This window comes from Balearica regulorum, chromosome 5, assembly GCF_011004875.1.
Source record: "Balearica regulorum gibbericeps isolate bBalReg1 chromosome 5, bBalReg1.pri, whole genome shotgun sequence".
Classification (NCBI taxonomy): Eukaryota; Metazoa; Chordata; class Aves; order Gruiformes; family Gruidae; genus Balearica; species Balearica regulorum.
In genome coordinates, this window is record NC_046188.1 from 18,321,019 (window position 1) to 18,344,765 (window position 23,747).

Genomic DNA, 23,747 nt, shown 5'->3' on the forward strand with positions numbered 1-23,747 from the left:
ATCAGAGCTAGTTTTCTGAGATGTGTAGCTGTTAAGGATAATCTCCAAGAAAATCTATGCCTAAAGGTTCAACACAAAGTCTCCTGTGCTGTGATACCAAATTGCCTGATACAGTGGGCTTACTGCTCTGTATTTTATGAAGTGTTATATGGAAACCTATTAAATACAGTCTCTTATTTGGTACCTTCCGTTCTTCTGGTACTAAGGCAATTTTGTGAGAGGTTCCACTTATGTAACAGCTGAATTATCATAACTTCACATTTAATTCAGTTACAACAGTTAATTTCTAAATGTCAAGTGAGTTCTGATGAATTGTTACTCTTCATTTTCTCAATTTGTTCTACAACCTCTTCTGCTGGCAAATCCTCCCAAGTATGATCTATTTTCTTTTTTACTACTTTTTTTTTTAATTCCACTAACAGAACCTCTTGAAGTTTCTCTAGCAAATGCAGCTGAAGAAGAATCATTTAACTTTCTACTGTGATTTTATCTTTTCTGAGCACTATTTTTATACCTTGTTCAGCTGTTGGCTTTGCAGACTGTTTGGCAGTTTTCCCGCTCTTGGTGTGTCTGAAAAAGAAATTATTATTAGCTTTTATGCCTCTTATGATTTGTTTCTCAAACTTTCTTGGCCTGCTTTTCTGTTTTTTACATTTAACCTGTCAGAGTTTTTGTTCCTTTCTATTCTCTTCATCTGGCACAACTTCTGCTTCTTGAATTTTGCTCTGAAACAGTGGGCAAAAGGGGGACTGATTGCTTTATCAGGCTCCAGCTATGGGCTCTGTTAGCAGTGCAAGTGCCTCTCTTGGGAGAAAGGTCCCGTGCCATCGCCTTTTCACATGGCTGCTTGAGGTCCTGGTCCCCTGCAGCACCCAAACGGACCAGAGCCCCTGGGCCCAGCCAGGCTGCTTCTGCAGGGGAGCTCCCGGTACTGCTCAGCTCCTTGGGCCGTGACAGCCAGCGCAGGTCAAAGCAAAGGCCAGCAGATTAAAAAAAAAAAAGAGAAACAATCTGTGCTGTAAACTGCATCCTTTGGCAAGACTTTGTAAGCGCTGCAGTGTACAGCAGAACTAGAAACAGGAGTGCATCCCTGCTCAGGGGAGTTGGTACCTATAGCATTCCCAATCACTTCCTTGCACTTGCAGTGCAGTGAATAACGACTCTGAAAACAAATAGACAACGCACATCATTTTATTCACCCAGTTTCATAGCCAATTTATTTCCAAACAGCACAGTTAACTTACAAAACCCCAAAAGTAAACAGGTAAATTGTGAAATGGTGTAATCCCTGCTATGGGAATAAGCAAATTAAGTGTAGTAGTTTTTAAATGGAAGAAAAGCTTATAAAATGTCCTCTGGGGTTAGAAAAGCAGTTGAGTAAGTACAAAACAGTCAAGATTATCCTTCTCCTCATACGAAAACTTTCTGCCACTCCTATATTTGTCCAACATGTAACCCTAGAAATGATAAGGAAAAAACTAAAAAATGTGTTTTATTGGAAAAAGAAACCAGAAGTCCAGAAGTATTTGCTTATATGTGCACCTATAAGAGTGAAACATGTTTAAAAAAGGAGTATTTTATACCACTTGGAAAGAGAGAAGCTCTGGAAGAGAGGACTGACGTCAAATATTTTTCTACTCCGGGTTCATCAGCAGGGTTCTGGCAGGTGCCCTTACAAAAATAGTGCACATACTTGTGAACATTCAACCATCCCTGTTGAGAGATGGCATTTCCACAGACTTGTTTGGGTTTGTTCAGAACCTGAAGCCTTTTAATGGAAAATGCAGAATATGCTTGGTGCTATGGAGAGTAATCTTTTTCTCTGGAAAAAACAAAGTGAATTGCCTAAGCAGACTAAAAGAAGTATTTAAAAAAAAAAAAAAAAAAAAAGCTTAACTAAGTCTGGGGGGAAAAAAAACCCACCCAAAATTTAAATGGTAATGAAGTACCTGGGAAAGGGGGAAGCACAGGTGAAGCTGATGTTTGCTAGCACACATGGCCCAGCAGACAGGGATCCCTGCCAGGTTAACGTGGAAGGAGGAACTGCGGTCTCCCGTCACCTGCTCTAACCTGCAGCCTGACGCCGTTGTGCCGGATGTGCCCAGCGCATACAGCATGGAGCACATGTTAGTAAAGAGCTTGAGAAACTGCAAAAGACACTGCAGTCTTGAGGCATTTAAGCATAAAGGGAATTGGTCCTGAATATTTCTAAGGTAGGGTTTAGTACATACTTCTAACTGTCTGGTCATAATTGGAGACCGATAGTTTATGTATCCCAGGCACTTGCAGAGACTGAATGTTGGCTTGCTCAAATACTGAAACAGACTTTAGTCTTGGTCCAGAAGTATTTAGAGTTTTAGATCTTTATTTATGGAAGGTCATTCTTAGCTGAAACCGTCCATAAAGGATTTACGCTTGTTATTAAAGGGGGCTGGTAAACATCTTGTCACAAGATTAAAGAGCATTGTTTTCAACCACACTGCCTAGACCATTTGACAAAAATGCAGAAGAGAAAAGACTGCAGCCGAGCTTATGTACATGTCAATCTTATAAAATAAACAAAACCAAACTAAAACGTCTGTCTAGTTTCAGGCAAAATGTGAATTGCAGTTACCAGAGCTATGCTCAAGGTTGAGATTCAACAGAATGAAAAGTAAAACTATTAACAGTGGCTGGGGCATCATGTTCTCGGGTACTCGCAACAACTCAAGGGGGAGCTGTGTGTTCTCAAGGAGATCTTTTCAGTTACAGGATGATGTTCTATATGCTTTTCACAGGAGAATAGTTTTAAAAGTATAAATGTCGGTCATTTAAGGATTGAAAAATCAACAAGAATGTTGTATACTCTTGCAAATGAATACTAATAGGAAGGGACCTGCTGAGAGTTGTCACATGCACCAAAAATGCTGTGAAAGCCTGTATTTTTCCTGGGAAAGTTATAAAAAGTTTTTAGTTTGTTTGCTTACCTTACTTTTGTTGGGGAAAAACAAACAAACAAACCTGAACCATACTGAAGCATTCTACCAGAAATATTACTCTTCTTTGCCTCAGGTGGCCTTCCTAGACCTTTTTAGAAAACACTACAGCCAAACAGGTGATCACGAACATCGAACTTGATCTCACTAAAGGAACTATACCTGGACAAGTGTTGTCTTACAGCAGATGCAGTTCACTGGGCATAGGTTTAAGCTGTTTGGGTTTCAGTACGTACCTGCTAGCTCCTACTATTCCTCATCTATTGGGATGATTAATATGCTTTCAAAGCAATAAAGTGGAGTCAGATACCAGTCCATGTTTAGCGTTGTTACATTTCAGAATGGATCCAGTGGTGCCTGGATTTTCCACTGATTACTTTTTCCCTAAAAGAAAATGTGCTGTTAGGAACCAGAGTGACCACAGACCTGTAAAGATAGTTACATCTATAAGATAAAGAGTTAGATAAGATAAAACAAAAACTTTAAATTATGTGGTCCATACTCTGAGAACATCTGCTACAACATTAAAGGGGCACCATGCTTATTGTTCTTGGGAAGCAGTGATATTGTCAGCAGTATTGTCACCCCGAAGGAATGCATGCTTCAGACAGATGGGTGACATCCCCATGCAGGAGAGGAGGAAGGGATGCTGCATTGGCTCTTTTTTCCACGGATCTCTCACACGGGTGGTAACTGGACCATATTGAGACAGCTGAGCCCCAAGAGACAGCAGCACAACAGGAACTGTGACACTTTCTCCTTCCTAACAAGTGTGACCTGCAAATCGACACAACATGACAAGACATCTCAGACTCTCTATGTTTGCAGTACATTTTAGTTAGCACTAGCGATGTTTTTAAAATTACATGTTATGTTAATTTTCACTGTTATGTTTGGCTAGGGATGGAAAATACGTGTGGGACTCTGCTTTTGAGCTTCTGGCCAGAGCCATCTGGAACAGGTTATTGCATCATTCATGTTATGAGATGGCAATTACAATTCAGACACTAAATGAAGCAGACCTCAGCTGGTAGCGTAGGGTAGTCCGCCTTTGAAAAAGGAGAGAGAACCCTCCTCAAATACCTAGAGTTTGCAATTGGGGTTCTGTCCTGGGAGGTGGACGAAGCAAGCCCTACTCTTTCAGACAGAATTAGGGTTTGAGACCAAGTTTCCCATGTGCTCAGCGCTACTCGCGCGGCAGTAGGGTGAGATGTGTGTAGTTCGAATCGCTGCCTGTCGTCTGCTATATCAACATGTGACAATATCAAAAGCTTTCTCATCTGGCAGTCTCCAAGAACGCTTAGATCAGCCTCCATAGTCAGGCAAAAGCCCAACTTGTGAATCTCATGGAGCTTAGGTTAGATGCTATCAAAATGCAATGGTTCCTGCAAATGCCCAGCAGTTTTGTTCTAAGTGTTTTACCAGTTTTGCTGGTAGAAAATTTGGTTCCATAGGGTTTGGTAGGAGCAAAATGGGTGTTTTAAGCATCTAAAGCTTGGACATAGGCCCTTGAAGTGTCAGTTATTGGCAAAGTCCTTCAGTGAACTCAGGTCTGTATGGCTGTAAAAGATGTCTAAGATGTGTCTCTTTCAATGACTTTGGGCTCGCACACCTCTCACCATACAGATCTGTGTGCTTTGACTCTGCTCCCACAGTTTGACAATGTCCTCAAGAATGTTCATAGAGTGAACTTTAAAAACATGACAAGAACATCTAAGAACGGTGTTTGGCAGATACAATTCTGGAGAAGTATAGTTTCAGATAGAACTAAAAAAGGAGATGAAGTGTTGTAAAAGTTAGTAGATGAGGACTTGTTTATGTGAAGCAGGCTTTTTGTTCAGGAGTGCTGAGTGTAGTTAACTCTTACCGAGTTCCCTGACGTAAATACAGCTTTTGTCTCAGCATTCAGGAGCCGTTAGATTATGTTCCCTGGTGCTGAGGGCTGCTGCTAACCGAGTGTTGTGCGTTATCTGCAGGAGCATGGCGTTATTCCGTCGTAATTCAGTAATACATTCGATCATTTCATCTAAGGAGGGTAGCATTAAGGTTACACGACATAGCCTGTGCCCCTTATGATTTTATATTACCCAATTTTCGAAATCCAAGTCTCAAATGTAATTAAAGCTATAGTTTCAACCCTAGCTATGCACAAAGCAAACTTGTAAGAACCTGGTCTCTTAACAGACCCCTGTTTTGTACTGTGGACTGTTCTGCACCTCCTCATGAAGACAAAGAAAACATCAGGGTAATCTGAATAAACTAGTGGATTTTATAACATGGGGGGATAGTTGAGACCACTGATGTGAGAGTGCTGCTGGACCTGAGGTTAAGCCACCGTCCTAAGCATAAATAGTGAAGGTGTCAGCAGATGGCGTTGAAAGATATGGTGAATTGTCTGTGTTTTCATAGGGTGAACAAAAGATTTTTTTATGTACCACAAACATCTTCTTTTATGCAACTCTTCATATCAAAGAGAGTTGTGAGAAGGGTGTGGCTGCTTCTCATTGTTTTGTGGCTGATGGTAGTTACAGAAGGGTGCTGTAGAAATTCCACTTAGACATAACATCAAATCCTTTTATTTAGGAAAAAAAAAAAAGTCACCATGCTGTAAACTAGCCCAGGTTGTGGTTTGGTACACTTTTTATCCTTTGGTTTTTATCCACTCCAGCTGTCAGATGGAGACAGGAAAAATCAAAACATTTGTACAGTGTTCCTTCTTAAGGGAGCCCTTTAGGTGGTCAGGTCTGGATTCACCCCCTGCCTCCAGCACTGGAGCACCTCTGCCAGTTGGCTGATGAATCAGAACTCTTCACTCTGAGGCAATTCTTTGGGACCAGATTGGTGCTGCGCTCAGACGGTGATTCTGGCACACGTACAACGATTTTACCATGTGATGGTGAGAAAAATTCAGTGGATTGGCAAGTGAAGTATCAACAAGTATACGAAGCAAGCGCTTCATCCACATGCTCAGAGCATCTGCTTTGCTGTAGAGCTGTTTCTCAGAGTTTCAGTAGACCTTCACACACCTAACATACAGTAAGCACTGCTACTTTTAGACTTCTTAGCTCTCCAGATGATTGAGTGTATTGAGAAACACTGGTCTTATGGAGTAATGAGAATACTCACTGTTAACCTTTTGCCACAATGAAAATTTGCCCAATCTTTGCTTCCTATCTCTTGCCTGTTTTCTGACCCATGACAAAACTTTCCTCTCACAACATGCCCAGTGAGCTTCTTCAGAAGTCCCTTCTGTGAGTTTTTGTTAAGCTTTTGGGATGTCTATTTAAAATAAGTTAATTGGTTCTTGTTTATCTGCAAATGAGTTGACGCTGTTGGAATAATTCTAGGAGCGTGTTTAAGGCAATGCAAGTGATGTAAGCAAGTCGCTGAGCGGCAAACTGTCAGAAATGGCACTGAGCTGTCATTTTTGAAGAAATAATTTGTACAATTCCAGCCAGTTAGTGAGGTACAGAGCTCTTGCACTTCCCATTGGCACCGATGTGACTTGTGGGTGCTCAGCAACACTGAAGCAGCTCAATCTCTGTATCTCAAGCTGGGTATCCATGCTTAGAGGCCGGTTTTATGAATATCTGTGCTAACAACGCTGTTTCTCTGTTTCTCAGTCTGTTATGGAGAGATGTATGATAATTATCTTGTCGGACATTTCATGTTCCTTAGGAATAAAGGGTTTCCTCAAATGGAAGACTTAACAGAAATTCAAAGTATTCATTTAATATCTATGTCTGTATTTAATTTCAGTGTTCGTCTTTGGATCTAGCTTAATCTTTGCAGCATCTGATTGCTTACCTCTCACATCTCGTAAATGTTCTGCTTGACCTACTAAAGCTCTCCCTGTGGCAAAGTTGCAAAACACCTGAAAAAGTACTTTCTTTCCTTCCTCTTCAATCATAACTGGATATCCGAAAGATATGTCTTTCCTGAAAAATATTTCATTTCACAAACCGCTCCCTTAACCGTGGGGTCAGTTTAAAAAGGGCCAGTATTTGTAGACAAGCCATTTGTTTTCCTTTGAGCGTGTAATTTGTTTATTCCTGTTTTCAAACAATCCCCAAGCAATATAGTTCCTGTAGCTGTGATCGTCATGAATTCAAGTTATTCACCTCCCAGAGGGTCAGACCTTTCATCAGTATGCCATTGGCAGGAAGCAGCGAGTGTTGCATATTCATCGGCCGAGACACCGGCTAGAGGGCCTCCAAAAAGCCTGACCTTTTTTTTTTTTTTTTTTTTTTGTTCTCAGAGCAAGGAAAACAATCCCTTCCCTTCTCTAGTCCCTTGATAAGGGTTTCTGTCCAATAACGGTGCTCTCTGCTCTGAGGCACATTTAACTGTGAAGTTTGCAGCGGGAGAGGCTTTCCTTCAAGCTGTTAGTGTTTTATCCTGGCAGGCTCCTCGAGGTTGTTGTGAGGAGTCTAGCCAGTTGGTGAGCTTTGTAATCTAAACCAGCTGTCCCAGGCTGAGGCCCCCATTTGCATTGTTTAACATACTTAGAAAATGAAGTGTTCATTTTTAACATTCCTCCTCCAATTGGTTTAATGCTGAATTACAGAAGAGAACTAAGCAAAACCAGGTGCTTTCTCTGTATTCTCTCCAGTGTCTGAGGAGGTACAGACGGCTCCCGATCTTCTCCATTACTTGCTATTTCATTCTTTGGACTATAAATGACTGAGGAACTGAAGTGCTAGCAGAGGGTAATGTTTGGAAAAACTTTCTAGTTATTCATCAGCACAGACTCTGTTTTTTTTCCACCTTTCCCCAACGGTTTTGGACATGCAAGGATTAAAAAGGTAAGTGGTATGTATGAAACTTCTTTCCTTACTGAAGGGCAACCTACGTGTGAAAAATATCTGCGGCAGGGATTTGATATGCCAATCCACTTGCTAAAGCCATTTGCAAAGAGACGGGATCTCAATGGTCAGAGGTGGGGAAAGACGATCTGTCTGTTATTAAAGCTGTGCTGTCTCTGACAAATTCCTTCTTGATCTGTGCTTATGCTCTGCGCTTTAGGAACCCCGGCATCCGCGGGAGTGCTGAATTGCGACAGCGAACGATCCCACTGGCTCCAGTGATTGATTTGAAGCTAATTAGTTACTATTGCAGAAGTTAATTACTAGTTTAAAATATTTTGCCTGCTGGGCAAGCTACTGTGGCCAGCTGAATATAGTGTTGATAGGTTGTGCTGCATGTCTGTTAATAACTCTTGGGGGGATTTGAGATCTAAAGTAACGAGCAAATTGCGACGGTGGTTGCAGGCAGAACACGTATGAGGCAGTAAGGTCGCCCCCCCGCCCCCCCACCAAGAGGAAAGAATATATCATCTTGTAACAACGGAAACGAAAGACCGTCTAGAAACGTATCAGTTTTGTCTGACCAGGTTTATAGGGGATTTTGTTAGCCTGCATTGCTCTGCAATAATGTAAAGCGTAGCCCAGTTGCTAGGTATGTTAACGTTCAGCTGTAACCTGTTGTATTATTTCCTTCCAGTGCTGTTCTTGCTATATGCAAAGTGAGCATGCAGTCTTTATCCCAGCGTGTGCTTTAAAATCTCTTCAAAAAGATTTGAGGAATCAATAAATGAAGTGCAAGCCTAAATGAATAACGTTGTATTTTGAGTGCTTTGCATCCGACTCTAAAGAAAAGTCTGTGCAGAATTTGCCTTTCCTTGTCACTCAAAAGCTGCCAACAAGCACGATCTGTCTCCGCAGCACTATGAACAACCATTTTAGGGTTTATGTTTACTTTTCAGAGCTCGTGCCTGCCTCCTCATTTAAAACAAATTTGTTCAAATGTGTTGGTCACTGTTTGTGTGTGGTTTTGTCTGATGCATCTGTAGGTCTTGTTCAGCAGCTCAGTTTGCACTGGAAATCAGAGACAGCACTGAGAGAGAAAGTTGGCAGCTTACTTGGGTAGCAGAACTAAGGCTACCTAAAATATCCCTTTGCTTCCTGTACTGGTTTTGTGGGAATGTATTGTATACAATTGCCATTCAGAACTAGGATCCAAGATAAGCAAGACGTGGGTCTAATTGTATTGAGAAGAAATTTTATATAAGGCAGCGACAAAGCACTGAAATCCATAGTACATAGAAAAAACACAATTTTCTACTGCCCTTTCCTGGTTTTCTGTCAGTAAATACTTGGAGGTGGAAGTTTAGTTGCCCAGTATTTTCATGCTCCAGGTAAGGAGTGCCAAATACAGCCATAAAGCTCTGTTAGCAAGGGATCCTCCTCTTTCAGTTGCAGTGAAGAGACCCGCTATGTCCCACTAGATGCTGAGATGATATAACTGGGGAAGGCTCCATTGAAGATAGCAGCTTCTAGTAGCTGATGACCTGGCACAGTGTGTCTACTTGCAGAACAACGTATTACTCAAGACTGAGTAAAGGGACAGAATCTGGCCCTAAGAAAATGGATTAATCTCAGATATGGTCTCCTGGGGATGAAATGCGGTTTAGCGGTTAGAGCAACTGGCTTGGATTCAGGACCTCCTGCATGACATGTCTGCAGCCCTGCCAATGCGTTGCACTATGAGCTTAGCCAGGGCCTGTGCTCTGGTTTACCCATCTGTAAAATGTGCATAATGTGCAAGAAAAACTTCGATATTCTTAAAAGAAAGGTGTCAGAGAGGGGCAAAAATACTTCATTGAATATTACGCACTTGTTCATTAAGCAGCTGATGCATGGGGTATCATAAAAAATCGATTAGTTAATAGACACATTTAGTCTGATTCTGATCATAAAACCATAGTAAAATTAATGACTCTGAGATCTGAATCTGGCCCACAATTTTATTACTCCCTCTCCAGAGGCCAAATTCATGTTAGCAAATCTCTGTGGAATACACTGAAGTGTCACTAGAAATTAATTTGTCCATGTGTATTTAATTCTATTATAATGAGCCTGGATATCAGAAGGTTTTCAGCCTATTTTCTATGCACGTTACAGGATACTGACTGCTTTCACACTGGCCGTCTGCCTTTCAAGCCCTGGAAAAGCACAGGTGAGAGGTGCACACAGAGATCTATGTACTGTTTTGTACTGAAGCGCTATCTGGCACGAGACTTAACTGGCTAGCAGGTGAATAGGAAGCTCTGTGGTCTGGGGTTTACATGAAAAGGAAGCTGTGTGGTCTAAGGGTTTAGAGGGGAGAACTTGGAGCCAGCGGGATTCTGGAGTTGAACATGGACTGAGCTTATTGACTCATCCTTGCCAGCTCAGCAAAATATCCCTGTAGAAACCTGGACCTCACTGAAAACCTGATTCTGCCTCTGAACTGAACACTTCTGGAAAAGGAAATAAGAAAAGCCATCCCACGAGAGCAGGGACATCCACATTTGGAAAACTTATTCAAATAAATAGGTATTTTCCGTGTATAGCAGGATCTTGTCTTAAGACTGTTTAATTTTGGACTGTGATCCTGAATGACTGCATCCTAGTTTTCATTTTAATTTATGCCCGAAACCATTTTTGTTCAAGAAGCAGAGCTTTTGAGGGTGGATGGAAGTAAAGCAGTCCAGTTCTTGAAATAGCAGAAGCATTAGTTCTTTGTGTTCTTGGGCTCCAAGTGGACTTTAAATTAGGAAAAACAGTTCCCAAAGGCATGTTAAGTTTCAATTCCTAGTTGATAATCCAGATATACTCAGTGTCCAGAGCTGTGTTTCTAAATACCTTTGCCAAAAGGCTCTGAAATGTAGTTGGTTTTTTTTTATTATTACATTGAAAATTTCCTGCATATGGCATGCTTATTGATATTTTTTGTGGACATTGGATCTGTATGGGAAATGATTTTCATGCCCCTGGAGAATTTTTGAGATGTCTTTAAGGGTTTGGTTTTATAATTTAAAAAATATTGTTTCCATTGCTATTTTTATAAAAAACATCTTGTACTGTAACTTGATTTTGAAGTTTAAGCAAAAAGCAACTTGAAAACAAGATGATAGCAACAAATTCTCTCTGAAGATGTTGAAACTGGTCATTTCAACAATATTGGAATCTTTTCTAAAACAAAGTTCTAGAAAGTTGTTGAAACCAGTTCTACAGTAGTTTCAGTCTTTCTGAATCATAGTTTACTATTCAAAAGAAAATAATTTTATTAAAAACTATCTTAACTTTTCCTGCTAACCTAGGTGTAGTGTATATGCCACAGCACAGAAAAGAGAACAAAAAGTAGAGTGCATACATTCTTTAAAACATGAGACTGATTATACATTCTCCCATCAGAATGTCTTGGCTTTCCACAGCATGATACCAAAACATCTCAGAATGCCAAAATAAATGATGGCAGAATTCCTTGATAGTTGTTTGACACTTCTACTAGTGGTTTTGTGTATTCATGTGTGTGGCAGGTGCAGTCCAAATAGTGCCACATGTTTCACTTCATGTCCCCTCCCTAGTTCCTGCTTCCACTGGCTTATCCATCTCCCCCCCCCCTTGTCTCCCATCTACAACTTACTACTTTTCCAGACATGAACCAAGTACTTTAATCTTCCACTGATTTCTTCCACAAAGTCCAAAAATAAGTGTCTTTATCATTTAATAACAACAAAAGAGAAAGAATCTTGAACACGCTCCATCATTCTGCCCTCTGATTATTTCAATGGTTCCTGTTTTCTGGGTTTCTCTTGCTTAGATTTCTTAGTATAACCTATTAACTGGCAGGATCCTGTGCTTGTGAAAACTGCTTGGCCTGTTGCTAAACAGCTGGAGGCCTAGTCAAAAACTAGGGAGAGCAGGGAATCGTTTTAGTGGGCTTTGGCACAATCCTGACCAGAACTGCCAATGTTTTAGAACTGCTGAGGGTCACTGATGAGGTGCTGAAGACTCCAGGTTGCAGCCCTGATAAAGACCAGCACGAGAGAATAGCAAGGAACAAGTAAACTTTCAAGCCTACAACATGTGTCATGTAAAGAGTTATCCTCTAAAAACCAAAAGGTTTGGTGCAAAGTAAAAGCTTTACTTTTGTTAATCTTGTTATGTTTTAACTATGGCTTCCAGTCAGTCAGATGGCTAACATCTTGAGATATATGTACTGAAGTGCCTGTATATGATGTTTTAGAGCCCGTTAGAGAAGTTAGGTAGTACCTTTTAACTGAACCCCCCTCTTCTGGCAAAAACAAGACCCCAAAATAGAAGAATGTACTCCTGTGTTAACAGCTGGTCTGGAGCCCATTGCTCACTGTGTGTCGGTTACCCCTGGGGAGATGAACAGCCTGACACCATCACCACCTGAGGGAACAGCCTCCTGAGTTAAGGGGCTGGCATCTGAGCTGAGGTCTGGGTTCATGCCTTGCTGACTGTCCTTTGGGGAAGGGACTTTATTTTGGTGTGCTCTATCGTGCTGAACAACTGTACTAAGCATAATAATCCAGATGAGCATTTGACTCTGCAACCCTTTCATTTCACAGTCACTGAGTGTCCTTTGTTTTCTCATTTTAGCAACAATGCACTAATGGGTTTGACCTGGACCGTGCCTCTGGGCAATGCTTAGGTAGGACTTGCATTAAATCAATACATTTAAATTGAGATTCAGAAATCCTGACTTGATAGAGGTAACATTGTGCTGCTCTTAGTATGTTTTATTTGAAAAGTTCTTGCTGTATGACAAATATGTGTATGTACATGTATATACAAAAATATATATGTGTATATATAAATATGTGTGTGTGTTTACATAGCACAAATATATACTGATCTTTGACATTGCTGAGATACTAATTGGCCATCATTGCTTCTCAAATAGCTGAGATGCATTGAGTTTGGGAGTTCAGTCTAGTTGCCAAACGACAAGGGTTGTTCACGTTCCTCTTTCTCCTCCAGACTATTTACTATCTTTGTTGGCAGCTTCTACCTGGAGGCTCAGATAGTCTACCACTGCTCAGGGTTGAAACTCTAAATTGTTGAGGTAATATAGGGAAACATGCACTTTGCCCTATAGCATGTTTTTATCAATGGCATTCAGTCTCCAGGGCAGCATCTTCTGCGTGCACTAAATCACTCGAACAGTAAGGGAAAAACCAGCAACAGATTGCTTGCCCTGTCATAGCAGCCTACTGCTTTGTGCTCCGAGAACCAAGTGAATGCTTGGTTTGGCTAAACCATTTGTATCTTTCTAAATTTAAATCAGCAACTACCTCAATCAGAGCAAGAAAGAGGCCTGAACCACATCCCCACATCTGAACATCCCTAACTTTTTCTGTGGGAGGGAGATCGGGAGTTCCAAATCGGGATCCAAGTTTCACAGCTGGGCAAACCAAACCACCAGTGTTTGAAATCCTGATCTGCATGTTGTGGTTTGGACAGACCCTCTAGCAGGAACAGGCGGTAGTATGCTGTAGCCATGTGTAAATCAGTGTTTAAACCGAACATTCATAGAATAACAAAGCAGGCTTTCCCCTCTCCCTCTATCCTCTAATAGTGAAGTAAGACAAGTAGAACACAGGATATGTTGAATATATGGGATGTTTCCTGGTTTAGTATGATCTAACTTCAAAGTGAGGCTCCACAAGGAAGGATTAGCTTTTCCGTTCAAAGAGAGTATCAAATTTTTTAGCAAAGTCTTGAGAAAAACGTTAACTGTTTTTTGGGTAAGTCCCACTAAGAAGCAATCACTCATTTAACGTTTGCGATTTCCTTCCAGATATTGATGAATGTCGGACTATTCCTGAGGCCTGCAGAGGAGATATGGTGTGTGTCAACCAGAATGGTGGCTATTTATGCGTACCCCGAACAAACCCAGTGTATCGGTCACCATATCTGAATCCTTATTCAAATATTTATCCACCACCCCCAGCACCAGGCCCGGTTCCTAACTACCCTACTGTTACAAGACCTCTGATCTGTCGATTTGGTTATCAGTTGGATGAAAACAATCAGTGTGCTGGTAAGTAGTAGAAATCTTTATTCTACATTTTTATTTATATTAAATTTTGTCCGACATTGGAGAAAAAATTGTCCTGCAATTGTCCTTGTTACTGTATGACTCAAGCCCAGTCTTTTGAAGTCCAGCTACTTTTTTTAAAGGGTGTGAGCTCTACATTTCATATGGTCATTATTCAGTGCAAGCTAAGATATGATTTATTCCTATTATTTAATCAGTAAACCCACTTTTATGAGAGAAGCAATGTTTTTATGAGATAAATGACCATCTGATGGCAGGGGATTTGTCAGGGCATTAAAGGCATGCCTTCTATGCTTATGATTCTGTCCTTGAGAGAGAAGATAGATGGCCCTCCATTTGAAGTATTAGATGGGGACTGAGGAAACCTTGATCCTGTTCTTGGCAGTACATGACCTTGTTCAGATTTCTGGACCTCAATCTTCCTCCTTTAAATGGTATAAATAAGAGTTGTTTCCTTCCATGCTTTGTGTTCTTCACTTAAACTGTGAGCCCTTTGGAGTCATACATTGCTTAACGAGAGGGTGGTACACAACTGTTCGCATTACCCTTGCTTTAATGACTATAGACTTCAGCTGAGACTGGAACTCCCTTATTCAAGGCACTGCAGAAACACACGGGGAAAGAATTGCTGCCCCAGCAGAGCATTGACATTGCCCTAGCACCTTGATATTCCCCAATCTCCAATATAAAAACCAAATAATGCTATGAAAAATTTCTTGTGTTGGTAGTTGTTCTACTTTTGCATCTTTTGATAGATTCTGATTCCACTTACTTAATTTTATACTGTGTTTAACTTGGATATAAGCTGCTCCTGTGTTACTCAAATTTAAGGGAGATTTAGATTATACCCCTTTGGTTTGCTTGCTTTTGATAATGTCATGTTATTAATGGAGAGAAAATTTCTGAACTACATTGAAGTAAATTCCACTGGCCGAAATATTTATTTTCATGGCAAACTTGGAATCAAGAGACCAGGATCAAACTGATCATTGGCAGCTGCTTTGGATAAATTCTGGAGATGTAGCCCACAGGTCTACCACAAAGTTAATCTATTACTACTACTGCTACTACTTCTCATACTTATTTCTGTGTCTCAGTTGTCCTAATGGTAAAGTGAAGTTTTATCAGTTATTACATGTAGCTAATAGTCTGAAGATTTTTATCAAAATCTTGTTTGAAATAGGACTGGTCTTTGACAAGAAAAAAAGCCCAAACTACAGAAGATATGAGCTTTCAATAGAGAATTTTTCATGTCTGTAGACTAAGGAACTGCATTTAACTCAGAACATTTCTTTTTTGAATGCTGCTGCAGAACAATACAAGAGCTAAAACTGACTTGTCTTTTGGGCTGATTCTGCCCTATTGTCTGAAATTTCTGGCAGGACTTGGTTTCAGATGATGTACTTTGTTTGCTTCCCTAATGAGGAGACCGTGATGCTTCATGGGAGCTGTGAGAGTTTAGATTTAAATTCGGCTACTTTGGGGCACATTTTTCTGTATTTGAATCATTACCATCATTATGTTCCAAGGTGGGAAAAACGTATTTTCTAACCAGCGCTCATAGTAACACCTACTGGAAAACTAGAAAACCTGGGTTTTTCAGTGAGGAGTTTTGAAATCCTGGGATAACTGATGAGTTTGCTGTAAAAATAAGCATGTATACCACCCAGTTCTTTGAAAATTGCAATTAGTCCTTCTGATCTTAGCAAATTGATCAGCCTCAGTTATTTTATCTACTGATTTGTAGGCTTCCAGGAGTGTTTTCATTTTGCTAACTTTGATGTAGATGAATCAGGAAATGGGGCAGTTAGTGGAAAAGAAGTGCTGAAATCAAAAGGGAAATGAAAGCCCTATATTTTAGTCTCTCTAGCCTGCTTCATGCAGACCATACTAATCAAAACAGGTGGATTTTGGAAACTTTTACAGTGGGCCTTCCAGCCTGCAAAGGGCATATATGTTCTTATTCACGCTGGCAGAGCTTTGAGGACTGATGCTTTCTTCAGTCAGGACTGTTCACTTCTGTCACTTTAACTTTCAAATATGGGAATTTAATTGTGAGGGAAAATTTGGTGAACAGAAACATTAACAAGAATAGATGGGAAAGGACCGACTGCCATTTGAGTACCACAGTTAGCTGGAAGCAGTTTTTGAAAGTCTACATCAGGTTTGAATTTGGGCAGATGATGGATCATATTTGTGTTAGAGGAAGAAAAACAAAACTTAAAGAAAACAAGACCTGTCAGACCAAAGGGGTCTCTGCTGGGGTTAGATTTCATTTTTCATTTAGTGAAATCCTCTGGAGACATTCACTGTCTTGATGCAGTATTTATTTTTGTATCTGTGTGCCCTAGGATGGAAAGTGTGAGCACCAAGGGAAGTGGTATGAATACATGTCTCACTGCAGTGGTGGTAGGAAGGACTGATCCCCTGTTTCCAGGACTTCTGGTACAGTTAACAGGGGTGATGTGCAGACTCGTGCTTGAAGGCCTTGGAGATGAGGTGCCAGAGAACCTTGACAGGGTCCTCAGAAATCACCAAGATTTCACTTAGGTCATTCAAGAAAGTCTGAATCACATAAGTCATGGCTCTGTCTTATAATAAGTTGATCATAAGCATTGCATCATGTTAATAGTATTTCAGTTGCTCTGTGCTTCCCTGCTTGTCAGCATTCAGCATGCTCTTAGGATACAAAGCCCTTCAGGGGTTAATTTTGTGGTGGAATGGGTGAAAAGAGTAAACTAGAAGCTATTTTGCCCAGTAGCTGAGCCACTATATAGCTTACAGGTTTGTTACGTTGGTGTTCTGGCACTGCCTTCTAGCACCTTCTTTCCAAATAAAATTAGTCACAGGTATTTCCATTAGAGATGACGAGACTTTTTGCTATTGACTTCAGGGGAACCAGAGCTATTCTAACGCCAATGTTTCTGAGAAATCTCCAGTTTTTAACAGAGTACACATTTTTGTCTGGTCACATATGGGGTTACAGGTCTGGGCCACATTTTCTATAGCTAGTCCAACAGAAATCTTTACTTTCTCTTTGAATTCCAGTCAAAACAGCTTATTAAACACAGGAACCTTCCCTGGGAGATTTGCAGCCTCAGCTTTGAAGCACTGAGCTTGTTCAAGAGACTTCAAAAGTGAAATAGAATAAAAATTTGATCTGAAAGCTGTATGAGACTTAACAAGCTCTTTTTTTTTTTTTTTATTATAACCCCCCCCCCCCCCCCCCCCCCCCCCCCCCCCCCTTTGCTAGAGCTGACAGAAACGTAGGAAGGCTGTAAGAGGGTCGCTCTGTCCCAGCTCAGCATCTGGTGTGCCTGCCAAGGCTCCACTTTCCCTGGCTCTCAGAGGAATGTGCACCCCGGGTGGTTCAAATAACATTCCCCCTCATGGGGGCTGATGTATTCCAACACAGCAAAAAAAAAGAAATGTAAGCCATTCTTCTCCCTTTCGAGTTTTTTTGGCCCCATCCTTTCTGACCTAGATGGTCATAGACAGGGGTTAGGTGTCCATGCTCCTTCCTCATCCTGTTCACCACTCAATCTTAACAAGACTCTTTTATCTCCAGATCTCGTCCTTTGCGAAAACAAAACCCTTCCGGGCACAAGTGCCTCCCAAAGACACCCATTGGTGACCACTTTTCCCACTCCAGTGTCCTCTGCATGGTGCAGAAGTAGCTGTAGCCATTTGAGGCAACAGGCAGAGAAATATATCTTCTGTGGGTTTCATTCCTGATATATGGTATTTTAACTTTGGAGTTGCTGAATGCTTTATATCTTGTATGTATAAATGTAATGTGTTTTCAACAGCACGAAGACTGTGTAAACTCATTCCAAAGCAGGTTAGGAATGATTTATAGCCACAATTAACACTGGAATAAAACACCACATACAGGAAAAAGCAAAGAACATCTAATGCAAGACTGCTGCTTGAACTGTTTGTCTTCTAACGTTACTTCTCTATAAATACGGAATGGTTAGTCATAATAATGACTTTTTGTTCAAGGAACTTGGTCTAGTAACTGTTGGCAAGATTAAACTGGAGCGAGGGCCCATGTTCTTGCATTATACATTTGTAAGCTGAGAGCTCTTTCCAATTTCCCTTCACTCCACCTTGCTGTTTCCTGATTTACAATGATCTTTAAAACATGCCTCAAACACAGATCCTTCTGGGCATTGTGGAAAGAACTGTAATGGGTGGGCTCTTATTTTTGCTTTCTCTCTCATTAATGCACATGCACAATGTGAGGAGATGGTGGGGGTGGGGAGGCATCTAAGAGGCTTGAATGGAGGGATCAGAGAAAGCAGACGGCAAAGATGGAGAAGTAGATGTTAGGACAGGTGTAAGTGTAAGGCAAGATGAGTATGACCTGGAGACAGAAAGAAGGGAGGAGGCCAGAAGAGTTAATAAATGTGATGGGTTGACCCAGGCTGGAGGCCAGGTGCCCCCCAAAGCTGCTCTGTCACTCCCCTCCTCAGATGCACAGGGGAGAGAAAATATAACGAAAGGCTCGTGAGTTGAGATCAGGACAGGGAGAGATCACCTGCCAATTACCACCTCAGGCAAACCAGACACAACTCAGGGAAATTAGTTTAATTTATTACCAGTCAAATCAGAGTACGATAACAAGAAACAAACCCAAATCTTGTGTGGTCAGTGCATCACACATTGTCTCTGCCACTCCTTCCTTCTCAGGGGTAGGACTCCTCACACTCTTCCCCTGCTCCAGTGTGGGGTCCCTCCCATGGGAGACAGTCCTCCATGAACTTCTCCAACTTGAGCCCATCCAACGGGCTGCAGTTCTTCACAAACTGCTCCAGTGTGGGTCCCTTCCATGGGGTGCAGACCTTCAGGAACAGACTGCTCCAGCGTGGGTCCCCCATGGGGTCACAAGTCCTGACAGCAAACCTGCTCTGGTGTGGGCTCCTCTCTCCACAGGGCCACAGGTGCTGCCACGAGCCTGCTCCAGCGTGGGCTTCCCACAGGGTCACAGACTCCTTCGGGTGCCTCCACCTGCTCCGGCATGGGGTCCTCCACATGCTGCAGGTGGATATCTGCTCCACTGTTAACCTCCATGGGCTGCAGGGGGACAGCCTGCCTCACCATGGTCTTCTCCATGGGCTGCAGGGGAATCTCTGCTCCAGCACTTGGAGCACATTCTCCCCCTCCTTCTTCACTGACCTGGGTGTCTGCAGAGTTGTTCCTCTCACATGTTCTCCCTCCTCTCTCTGGTTAGTATTCTCGCAGGTTTTTTTCCCCCTTCTTAACTATGTTATCCCAGAGGTGCTACCACAGTGTCTGATGGGCTCAGCCTTGGCCAGCAGCAGGTCCATCTTGGAGCCAGCTGGCATTGGCTCTATTGGACATGGGGGAAGCTTCTAGCAGCTTCTCACAGAAGCCACCCCTGTAGCCTGTCCGCTACTACATTGCCACGCAAACCCAATACAATCAACCAACCAACCAACCAAAACAAACCCTCAACCCCCCCCCCCCCAAAAAAATAAAACCCAAACCACATCATCTTTCTTTCTAAAACAAAAGCTAAAATTGTTCTTCAAGGCCTCATCTGTGGAGTAGTCATTGCTTCACCTTTCCTCATTTCTCAAAGACTGCCAGGATGTCCTACATTCCCCACCTACAGCTCCCCAGTCCTACATTTCAGGAGTGAAACTCCTTCCTTCATAACATTACCTTTGCACAGATGGGGTTTAGATCATTATCATTAATATTGCAAGCATACCTAAACCCCACATCCAAGCCTACAATCGTACTGACCTGCCCTCTGTGCAACCTCATTAAGAACAGCCTAGGCCTAGATGAGTTTTCAAGCAAAATAAAGGAACCAGATGTGCGTGTCTGGGGAGAGGAGAGGGAAATGAAGATACAGGGAACTGAGATGAGGTGCCCAGGTCTTGCGGCAGTCATGGCTAAGGCTTGGGTTGGAGGATTTTGCATTCAGTTCCTGACTTTGCTATTGCAAACATGCTGGGTATTTTGGGGCTTCAGGTCATTCTGTGTAAATTGAAATAATAATTAATTTTCAGGATTGTACCAAGGATAATTGCATAAGTAGATGATAGGTGCTGAGATAATTCCTTGACAAGTATCATGTGAAATTATGTAAACAGAAGAAAAAAGGCCCAGTTTAATAATCCTGCAACAGTGAAGCTCAGAGTGAGACATGTGGAACTGATTTACTTTCCTAGTGCACTAAACTGGTTGGAAATCACTGGGCACTTTTGTCTATGTTTCTGCATAGATCAGAGGAAGGGGGAAGTCCCAGAACTTTATCAGTATCTCCCATTTACTTCAGGAATACCTGTGCTACAAAAGCTTTCAGTGGTTATTTGATCCTGGAGTTTTTCAGTCACCATCTACTTCTGCTGTGCTCATTTCCTGTTTTAGCATAATTCAAGATGGTTGACGCTTGATTATCTAATGTAATGAGACTAGACAAGCCAGGTAAAATAAAGATGTGGAAAATATACAAACTATATACATTAAGACAGAAGACCATATGCCAGGGGACTAATGGAAGAAGGATCATTAATGTCATAGACTACAGACATACTTAACATAACCCTGTCCCATCAGATAAATCTACATTGTACAGCTCCATATAAACATAACTATAATTCTTTTGGGTCCACCCTCAGTGCTTCTGATCTGATGATCTGATCTATTCACAACCTCAACAATCTTCATGAAGGTAATCATGAGTTGACCACAAAATATTCATGGGGAACAAGGTACATCTGAAAACACTCAGAGCTCCTTCCTCCCTCAGAAAACCATTGCACTAGCACAGAGGATGGGCCAGGGCTGAGGAAAGACAAGATTCAGCTAGTTCCTACAGTAGGGTACATCAGTGGGGTCATTCCTACAGAAATTTGACCACCAATAAATGTATCCTCCCCCAGCAGAATTTACCAAGGAGAATGAGGGTGGAAATGCTGCTTTTTGCTCAAGTGAATCCATTCATGGTTGAGGAGTTGGCTTGATAGAAAAGGTTGTTGTACATATCTGTCTGCAGTGGGGTAAACTGAGCCTTCTGTGGCTTGGATTATTCCTTCTTTCATTCCTCGCTAAGTGCAGTGTGGGAGGAGTATGGTCTGGTGGTTAAAGCACAGGTGAGTGCTTCGTTTATTTGTGAAGCTTCTACTACTCACAAAAAATGCGTAAAATTGAACCAAGAAATATTACATGCAAGCCAAGAAGGCTGGCGTGTTATTAAGAAAACTGGCATCTCTGTGTACTGTAATGATAAATAGCTGGCTCCTGGGTATGGCAAAGTGTACCCGTAAGTGCAAGTCCACCATTCTGCATGTCAGTGCCTTTCAAGCATCACTGACCAACTGTATTTATGTGTGATGATGTGAGAAGAGAAAATAAAATAAACACAACTACAGTACAGGCCACAACCAAACTTCCCTGAACTACAGTCATACTGGATAGATAGCTGGATGAGACCAAAAACTCCTCTCAGACCTGTGATTATGATCCCCATTGATTTTGGTGAAGATTTTAGGATCTTGGAGCAGAAGTTCTGCAGTGAATTTATTAGGTTTAAATTAATCTGTCTTGAGCCTAAGTCACTGACCATAAGTGGCTTCTGGTCAGGGAGTTCGGTACGATATTTTCCTCCTGCTAGACTCCTAATACCATGATAAGAATTTCTTCGACATTGTGGGGGAAGAACAGACAGCTGGTCAGAAGAGTACCTTGTGACTAAAAACTGTGGCCACCAGGAGTGTTTGAATTTGCTTTCAACTTTACCTTGAACTAAACTGATTCTGTCTGTGCAAGTATCATCATTTCCTTATTAGAGATGACTAAAAGTTTTCTGGTTTCTTCTGTCCTGAGGCTGGTAGCCAGGAGGGAAGCACAGTGGCATACAGAGAGGGACAGCTGAATGAGAATGTGTCACGTTGCAAACCATAGCTGGTTTGTATGCAGAGAAGGGACATAAGCACAGAAGGGACAATGTCCATGTCTCGTTAGATGTGCAGGCCACAGTCCAGACACAGGAAGGTTAAAATCTCTCTACGCTGTGACCTCTCTATTTCATGATGTGTTTCAGTTTTCCCTCTTTCTTGGAGTTGTATGATACTTTGGTATACAAGGTGGCAAGAACCCAGGAATCCCACCTCCCTTGCACTTTGGAGATCGCAAAGGGAAAGGGTATGCAAGGGAAAGAGGTTTAAGTGATACTCTGGGTTTTGGTTGGTTTATGGCCTTGGTTTAAGCTTGATCTCTGAATTGGGGGTTACTGGTCACTGGGCCTCTGAGCCAGATAATACATAGACTTCAGTTGTCACCAAGAGCTAGTTGGCAGGAGGTTATATCTGACTCACTTTCAGAGAAGCAGTAATGGTGGCCAGCCTGCCATATCCTCAGGCATGTGCTGGCCTGGGCAGGGCTCTCACCCTGGCAGTTAATCTCTGAATGATTCCTTAGACTCGCTTGCTAACAGCAGTTGGATACATGGGGTTTTGTGGCCGCCTTGCCCTTTATTATGTCTTACTTCCAGGGATTTCAGCAGTGCCAGATCAGTTAAAGTCACTATGTACCGATTAGCTCTGTCTGCTCTGGAGCAGATTTCACGAGCTTTCCTTTGTGGGATAGCTGTCATGCAAGGCAGTCCCAGCCAACAAAACAATAACAGGGCTTAAAAGAAAATGAAGTCACTTAACAGTGCTGGAAGATTGACAGACTTCACAAGTACCCTTCCCCAATCCATTGGCTCTGCAGCTTGTTTCTTCCTCTCATTTTTCTATGGGTGTCTGTTTCAGCTGTGGATGCCTCGCTTTTTGCTGGGACCCTCAGGGACTTTGGTTGCATGACTGATGCCTTCTTTACCTTCCCTGTGGCATAACATGCAGAGTTCAGTATGTGGTAGAGTGTCTTTTTCTACCTGGAAGGCTTATTTATTTTCAGTGCCCTTAATAGCACCAGCACTCTACTCAGGCCTATGTTAAACTTTGCTTGTGTTTGCAGGACCACAGTGCCTAGAGGTGGCAGTGTTCTCAATGACTTTAAAGTCACCATTTTTCTTGGCCTCTCCCTTATATGTTTTGGGTCAGATTTGTTTCTTTTTGGCTTGGTTCCAGCCTGAAAATTTGCCATGGTTATAGGTCACAATCAAGATGTTAAGCCAAAATATATAGAAAATATGAACTGGCTCCTTTACCAATATAAATCAGCCAGATGGACATACATTTTGCCAGACTCTATAGGCAGAGGTATTATGCTGGCATTGCTCCTTTGCCTTGTCCATAGGACACCGGACCCATGACAGAGCTGCTGTGCAGAAATATAAGAGCTGTCTGATGTCGTGTGGAGTTTAACATGCTCTGACCCCTTCATCTGCCAGTTGACTGGCTTCCCATTTTAGTACTTCAATAAGATGAGAATTTTTCAGAGCAAATAAAGCTACCAGGAGATGAATGGGAATCACACACCACCAGCCCAGTTCAGGGGAGTAGTTTCACTGTTCTGCCTCTTGGCTGGGTTATGCTGCCCATTGGGGAATGACAAGACACACTGAAGTCCATCTGCAGTTCTAACACCAGCAAAACTATCTCTGCTTTTAGTTCTCTTCAACCATAACTCATAGTTGCAAATGCCCTGTGGTATTAGGCTACGCTGTAGTGTGAGGAGAAGGATGGTCCAGATGATAGGGGAGTAGTACAGGTGACACGACAGCTGAGATAGAGGCCCAGGTCCCCAGAGCTTGGTTAGGTCCCTTGCTGTCACTGACTCTCATCCTCGGTGGAAGCTTAGCACGTATGTGCCCCTTCATCTGGCCTGCAGTCTTTGCCACAGGCTGCCAGCATGACCTCAGACCTCTTTGCTCAA

General features: G+C 42.0%; 1 protein-coding gene across 1 annotated transcript in view; it reads left to right on the forward strand.

Moving 5' to 3' along the window:
• The first annotated feature begins 7,275 nt into the window (after positions 1-7,275).
• FBLN5 (fibulin 5) overlaps positions 7,276-23,747 on the forward strand; it is a 55,480-nt gene continuing 39,008 nt past the window's right edge. The window contains exons 1-4 of the mRNA XM_075753678.1: positions 7,276-7,780; positions 9,938-9,992; positions 12,428-12,479; positions 13,629-13,871. Of these exons, the coding sequence (XP_075609793.1) occupies positions 7,764-7,780; positions 9,938-9,992; positions 12,428-12,479; positions 13,629-13,871 (367 nt within the window). The 5' untranslated portion in view covers positions 7,276-7,763. The remainder of the gene's footprint in view (positions 7,781-9,937; positions 9,993-12,427; positions 12,480-13,628; positions 13,872-23,747) is intronic.